Genomic DNA, 7,496 nt, shown 5'->3' with positions numbered 1-7,496 from the left:
ACAGATACTTAGTAACAGTTCACAAAGGTTAAGTTTTGTATGACAGATATCAATAAAACACATCAGACAGTAACTGCTATGTCAACAGGATTAATGGTATAACCCAGTATCTGGTCTCCTTAGAACCGTCCCTCCCTGGTACGATATTGAACAGAACTATTTCATCCAATGGCATATATCAATTGTCAACTCTAGATACTCCCATCTCAAGCAAACCCCCTCTTGACCCCACTCCTGGACAGGCTCACTGGGGGGAGTGAGCCTCTAGGCCATATATTATCACAGGATAAGTGTGAGATCTAAGAGAGGACATACAAGGGTCCATTTACTGCCATAGTCCTCCCCACAATAAAGAAAAGGAGGGAGTGACTTGCTCACAGACATTGTGGAGACAAGTCATTGGTTCCCCATTAATCACGCCATCCCTTCACATGGTTTAAGAAATAGGTAAAGACACATTCCCATGACGACAAGTCTGACCTCTCCTCTCTCTGGGCCCCAAGTGTCTGAGCCCCAGCTAAGGTAGACGTGAAACTGAAAAGACACCAGAGTCCAATGGACACTTTCTAATGACAAGTACCTCAAATAAGCATATTATACTAATAAAACATCTTAATTATCTATGTTACCCAACTAATTCTGATTCGTCCACGACAGTGTAAACTTTGAATCAATCACACGCTTGGTCGATGGGTTCATAAATGACCGGAATAGTGAATTGGAAATGTTGAACTCCTACAAAATGATTGTTAGGGATAAAAAGGGTTTCCATCTACGGAATGCCCCCCTTACTAAAAGCAATCTCTTGTCATAGACCACCTTGCCCTTTGGTTACTGACTTAGGTTACAAGCCCCGTGTGTCTTAACCTGTTATGGCTAGGGGGCAGTATTTTCACGGCTGGATAAAAAACGTACCCGATTTAATCTGGTTACTACTCCTGCCCAGTAACTAGAATATACATATAATTATTGGCTTTGGATAGAAAACACTCCAAAGTTTCTAAAACTGTTTGAATGGTGTCTGTGAGTATAACAGAACTCAAATGGCAGGTCAAAACCTGAGAGATTCCTTTACAGGAAGTGGCCTGTCTGACCATTTCTTGAACTTCTTTGCCATCTCATTCAATTACAAAGGATCTCTGCTCTAACGTGACACTTCCTACGTCTTCCATAGGCTCTCAGAGCCCAGGAAAAAACAGAATGTCGTCATCCCAGCCCCAGGCTGAAACACATTATCGCCTTTCTCAAGTGGCCGATCAAGGGACTGTGGGCTTAGGCGCGTGCCCTGGCCGCCCCCGTCTTTGTGATTTTTCCTCTGTTTGCCGAAAAGGAGATTCCCGGTCGGAATATTATCGCTTTTTTACGAGATAAATTGCATAAAAATGTATTTTAAACAGCGGTTGACATGCTTCGAAGTACGGTAATGGAATATTTAGAATTTTTTTGTCACGAATTGCGCCATGCGTGCGACCCTGATATACCATTTCGGATAGTTTCTGGAACGCACAAACAAAACGCAGCAATTCGGATATAACGATGGATTATTTGGGACCAAACCAACATTTGTTATTGAAGTAGCAGTCCTGGGAGTGCATTCTGACGAAGACAACGAAAGGTAATCAAACTTTTATAATAGTAAATCTGATTTTGGTGAAGGCTAAACTTGCCGGGTGTCTAAATAGCTAGCCCGTGATGCCTGGGCTATGTACTTAGAATATTGCAAAATGTGCTTTCACCAAAAAGCTTTTTTAAAATCGGACATATCGAGTGCATAGAGGAGTTCTGTATCTATAATTCTTAAAATAATTGTTATGCTTTTTGTGAACGTTTATCATGAGTAATTTAGTAAATTGTTAGTAAATTCCCCGGAAGTTTGCGGGGGGTATGCTAGTTCTGAACGTCACATGCTAATGTAAAAAGCTGTTTTTTGATATAAATATGAACTTGATTGAACAAAACATGCATGTATTGTATAACATAATGTCCTAGGTGTGTCATCTGATGAAGATCATCAAAGGTTAGTGCTGCATTTAGCTGTCTTCTGGGTTTTTGTGACATTATATGCTAGCTTGAAAAATGGGTGTCTGATTATTTCTGGCTGGGTACTCTGCTGACATAATCTAATGTTTTGCTTTCGCTGTAAAGCCTTTTTGAAATCGGACAGTGTGGTTAGATAAAGGAGAGTCTTGTCTTTAAGCAAACCAGACAGCACGATTTTCTTGTTTTTTTTAATTCACGGACAGCCAGGGGCACACTCCAACGCTCAGACATCATTTAAAAACAATGCATTTGTGTTTAGTGAGTCTGCCAGATAAGAGGCAGTAGAGATGACCAGGGATGTTCTCTTGATAAGTGCGTGAATTTGACAATTTTCCTGTCCAGCTAAGCATTCAAAATGTAATGAGTACTTTTGGGTGTCAGGGAAAATGTTGGGAGGAAAAAGTGCATAATTTTCTTTAGGAATGTAGTGAAGTAAAAGTTGTTAAAAATATAAATAGTAAAGTAAAGAACAGATACCCCCCAAAAAACGACTTAAGTAAAATTACTTTAAAGTACTACTTAAGTAGTTAACACCACTGGTGCTGTGGAATAGATGAAAACCATGGAACGGCTGGGGGTCCCCAGGAGAGGATGGACACACACTGCCCTACACAGTGCACTACTTTTCACCAGAGCCCTACGGGGCCCTTGTCAGAAGTAGTGCTATAAGTAAAGAATAAGGTGCTATTTGGGACACACATCCAGGTGAAGGGTCACACATCCAGGTGAAGGGTGGTTGACATTCAGGTGAGTGGTCTCTTGGTGATGTCCTGCTCTGTCAGGTAGTAGTTGAGGTATCCTCCCAGAGCGCTCACTGACACGCCTGTTATGTGACTGGAACAACCATCTGGAGGGAGGAGGGGAGATAGAACAGTAAAAGCTTATTGAAGCTGGGTTCTGTTTTTCTGTGTGTGTTTTTCTGTGCTGATTCTGTGTGTGTGCATGCGTGCATGTGTGCGTGCACGTGCTGTTTCTCTCTCTCTGTGTGTGTGTGTGTGGTGTGTGTGTGTGTGTGTGTGTGTGCGCACATGCTGTTTCTCTGTGTGTGTGTGTGTGTGTGTGTGTGTGTGTGTGTGTGTGTGTGTGTGTGTGTGTGTGTGTGTGTGTGTGTGTGTGTAGGGGTGTGTTTCTGTGCATGCTGGTTCTCTCTGTGTGTGTCTGTATGTGTGTGTATGACCATGCATAACACCAGGGATATTCTTGACACACACCCTTCAACATTCTCTCTCTCCTCTTCACTCTTCTGTGGGGCTGTGTAAAACATCCCACTTCCTGATCCTGAAGCCTCAGAATGTGCTGCAGCCAATCAACTTTGAGAAAGTCAGAGAAACCAGCCAATCCACACAGCAGTACTGTGGAGAGGGAGGAAGTTATAGAAAGTAAAATCATGGTTTCATTTTAAACAAACTACAACTTATAAAGGTTTTACATGTTATGTTTCTCTAAACACTGACTGTCATACTGCTTCATAGACACACTAGTCTACTGGGAGTATACACAGATAGGCCATGCTCTAAACTAGTGCACTATATAGGGAATTGGGTGCCATAGATCTCTGGTCTAATGTAGTGCACGATATAGGGAATTGGGTGCCATAGATCTCTGGTCTAAAGTAGTGCACTATATAGGGAATTGGGTGCCATAGATCTCTGGTCTAATGTAGTGGACTATATAGGGAATAGGGTGCCATTGGGCCCTGGTCAAAAGTAGTACACTATATAGGGAATAAGGTGCCATTGGGTCCTGGTTAAAAGTAGTGCATTATATAGGGAATAGGGTGTAATTTGAGACTGACTGTTTTCGATGAAGATGTCCTGGGTCTCCCCGGTGAAGTTCTTCTGTATGATGTCCATGTTTCCCTTCAGCATGTTGGAGCAGAATATCCCCTGGTACTGTCTCTCTGTTAGGTTAGCACGCGATGGACGCATGTCCCCCTTCAACATGGCAGAGCAACCTCTCTGGAGGAGGGGGGCAGGGAGCGGGGGAGGGGGGCAGGGAGGGAGGGGGTTAGGGAGGGAGGGAGAGAGAGAGGGAGGCAGGAAAGGAGGAAGAGAGAGGGAGGGGGTTAGGGAGGGAGAGAGGGAGGAGGGAGGGGGTTGGGGAGGGAGGGAGGGAGGGAGGGAGAGAGAGAGGGAGGCAGGGAGGGAGGAAGAGAGAGGGAGGGGGTTAGGGAGGGAGGGAGAGAGGGGGCAGGGAAGGAGGAAGAGAGGGAGGAGGGAGGGGGTTAGGGAGGGAGGGAGAGAGGGAGGGAGAGAGGGAGGCAGGGAAGGAGGAAGAGAGAGGGAGGGGGTTAGGGAGGGAGAGAGGGGGTTAGGGAGGGAGGGAGGGAGAGAGAGAGAGAGGGAGGCAGGGAGGGAGGAAGAGAGAGGGAGGGGGTTAGGGAGGGAGGGAGAGAGAGAGGGAGGCAGGGAAGGAGGAAGAGAGAGGGAGGGGGTTAAGGAGGGAGAGAGGGAGGGAGAGAGGGAGGCAGGGAAGGAGGGGGTTAGGGAGGGAGGGAGAGAGAGAGGGAGGCAGGGAAGGAGGAAGAGAGAGGGAGGGAGGGGGTTAGGGAGGGAGAGAGGGAGGCAGGGAAGGAGGAAGAGAGAGTGAGGGGGTTAGGGAGGCAGGGAGAGAGGGAGGCAGGGAAGGAGGAAGAGAGGGAGGAGGGAGGGGGTTAGGGAGGGAGAGAGAGCGAGAGGGAGGGAGGCAGGGAAGGAGGAAGAGAGAGGGAGGGAGGAGGGGATTAGGAAGGGAGAGGGAGAGATGGGGAGGGAGCGATAGGGGGGAGGGAGCGATAGGGAGGGAGGGAAATTGGGGAAGACAGGAGTGGAGCATAGAAAGTTAGGTGTGTGTGTGTGTGTGTGTGTGTGTGTGTGTGTGTGTGCGCGTGTGTGTGTGTGTGTGTGTGTGTGTGTGTGTGTGTGTGTGTGTGTGTGTGTGTGTGTGTGTGTGTGTGTGTGTGTGTGTGTGTGTGTGTGTGTGTTCTCACATTGGCTCCCAGCATGAAGTAGAGCAGCTGGTGAGAGAGGGAGTAGTTAGGACATCCAAACCTCGTCATTGTGTCACGACATGACTTGGTCACGATGCAAGGAGTCCCGTTGTTCTTCCTGACAAACCATCACACACACATATAACATGCATGCACACGCACACATGCACAGGCACGTACACAGACACACAAGCACGTACACACATATACAGGCAAAAAATGTATTAGCAACCTGGCCAACGGAAGCTGTAGGCCTTCTAGGTTATAATACCCTCCTACTGCCACACTGAAATACATGAGAGGCATCACCCTGCTCAATAAGCATGGTGGTGTGCTACTGTTATCTTTTACTGTTGTTTTATTTCTTTACCTATTGTTCACCTAATGCCTTTTTTGCACTATTGGTTAGAGCCTGTAAGTAAGCATTTCACTGTAAGGTCTACACCTGTTGTATTCAGTGCACGTGACAAATAAACGTTGATTTAATTTGATTTCTGTGTGTACCATGTTCCCAGAAGCAGGGTCATACACTTGTCGCTCTGTGTCTCATCGTAACACTCCATGGTACGACCGGAGGAGTAGGCCAGAGAGGGATCTGTGGAGCTCCACTCATGGGGTACTGACCAGAAGGTCCAGATCAACAGAGGCTCAAACTCTACAGGAGAGAGAGAGAGAGAGAGAGAGAGAGAGAGAAAGAGAGAGAAAGAGAGAGAGAAAGAGAGAGCGATGAGAGGGATGAGAGAGAGAGAGAGAGAGAGAGAGAGAGAGAGAGAGAGAGAGAGAGAGAGAGAGAGAGAGAGAGAGAGAGAGAGAGAGAGAGAGAGAGAGAGAGAGAGAGAGATAGATAGATAGATAGATAGATAGATAGATAGATAGATAGATAGATAGATAGATAGATAGATAGATAGATAGATAGATAGATAGATAGATAGATAGATAGATAGATAGATAGATAGATAGATAGATAGATAGATAGATAGATAGATAGATAGATAGATAGATAGATAGATTGAGAGAGAGAGTGATGAGAGAGGGATGAGAGAGAGATGAGATTGAGAGAGAGAGGGATGAGAGAGAGAGGAGAGAGAGCATGAGAGAGAGCGAGAGAGAGAGAGGGGGAGAGAGAGAGATGAGAGAGAGGGATGAGAGTGTGATGAGAGAGAGGGATGAGAGTGAGATGAGATTGAGAGTGAGAGAGAGGGATGAGCGAGAGAGAGAGAAGAGAGAGCATGAGAGAGAGGGAGAGGGAGAGAGAGAGATATGAGAGAGAGAGGGGAGAGAGAGGGGGAGAGAGAGAGACAGAGAGGGAGAGAGAGGGATGAGAGAAAGGGATGAGAGAGAGATGAGAGAGAGATGAGAGAGAGGTGTAGTAGTATTTACCTCTGTAGTATTTGGGGTCAGTCTTCTCCAGCTCAGTGACAGCCTTAGCCAGGCTCTGGTCCAACCTCTTGACCAGGGTAACCGTAGCGGTGCGCTGAGACCAGCTCAGAGGGTCAGTGTGGGGCCAAGTTCTCACTGCTTCCTTCAACTCCGCTGGGGCCCGGAGAACAAGGACATGGAAAGAGATGTTTTCAAAGACATTTGTAATTATTAAGTGAATTAAGTCATATTTGGCTCTCCTATCTACAATGTTGACACACCCACAACAACACAATAACAAACTTTGATCAACCATAAAGGTTTGTATTCCATATCGACAAATCATCACATATTCTACTGTTTTCTTTCATATCAACATGACACTGACGCCACATAGCCAATCAGACAGCCTGAAGAACTGTGCCTTGTCATGCGGGACACCGCAATAGCGGGAACGGGAAGCATTTGGTGCATGCTGACATGCTGAGCCAGCAATAGCCTAACCAAACGACCACATAGATAGACTACAATTTAATGTCCAGACATGTATGAAAATAATCGATGTTTCCTCGACATACCGTATATTTACTCAGATATTTGGGTAGTCTATGTGCGCACTTGTATTCCGTTGGACTTGACGAAGATCCTTGTGGATCGAAACGTCCTCATTAAAGGTGGTAATTAGGAGGATATATGATACACTGTGTATGCTACAGTGTGCAGACCGTTCTGTTATTTTGTCCCTCTCCATATAGAATGATACTACCGGCAGTGATAATAATGACGCTGGTATACTACTCACCCTGCAGGATGATGTACCCGACCACTCCGTCTAGGTTGATGTTACCGTGCTCTTGCTCCAGGAACGATGCGCTTTTGGCGAGGCTGGCTAGAATCACATCAATGACCTCCTCATGCGCCGCATTGGTGGCGGAGAAAACAAGGACAAAAAACACTACTACAAACCTAGCCATGTTCTGATATAGGCTACTAAAATTCTAGCAATAGCCGCCCTAGGCTAAACCCCAAACGGTTGACGCAGCGCATATACCTGATTTGCAAGAGTGATTTGCAAGAGTGATGTGCATGTTTGGCGAAAACGAGCTGTCACGTGGCTCGATCGATTGAG

The 7,496-nt window shown here is 46.2% G+C and overlaps 1 protein-coding gene across 1 annotated transcript; it reads right to left on the bottom strand.

The window, feature by feature from the left end:
• Positions 1-2,230: 2,230 nt before the first annotated feature.
• On the bottom strand, positions 2,231-7,496 carry LOC106601879 (UPF0764 protein C16orf89 homolog). Its single transcript, XM_045715904.1, has 7 exons — positions 7,170-7,496; positions 6,389-6,541; positions 5,513-5,663; positions 5,009-5,126; positions 3,836-3,998; positions 3,252-3,392; positions 2,231-2,887 (listed from the first exon to the last, which is right to left on the bottom strand). Exons 1-7 carry the CDS (start codon positions 7,339-7,341, stop codon positions 2,784-2,786), a joined length of 1,002 nt encoding a protein of 333 aa, XP_045571860.1. The 5' UTR covers positions 7,342-7,496; the 3' UTR covers positions 2,231-2,783.

This window comes from Salmo salar, chromosome ssa03, assembly GCF_905237065.1.
Source record: "Salmo salar chromosome ssa03, Ssal_v3.1, whole genome shotgun sequence".
Classification (NCBI taxonomy): domain Eukaryota; kingdom Metazoa; phylum Chordata; class Actinopteri; order Salmoniformes; family Salmonidae; genus Salmo; species Salmo salar.
Note: the sequence above shows the minus strand (reverse complement) of the source record. Positions and strands in the feature narration are given on the sequence as shown.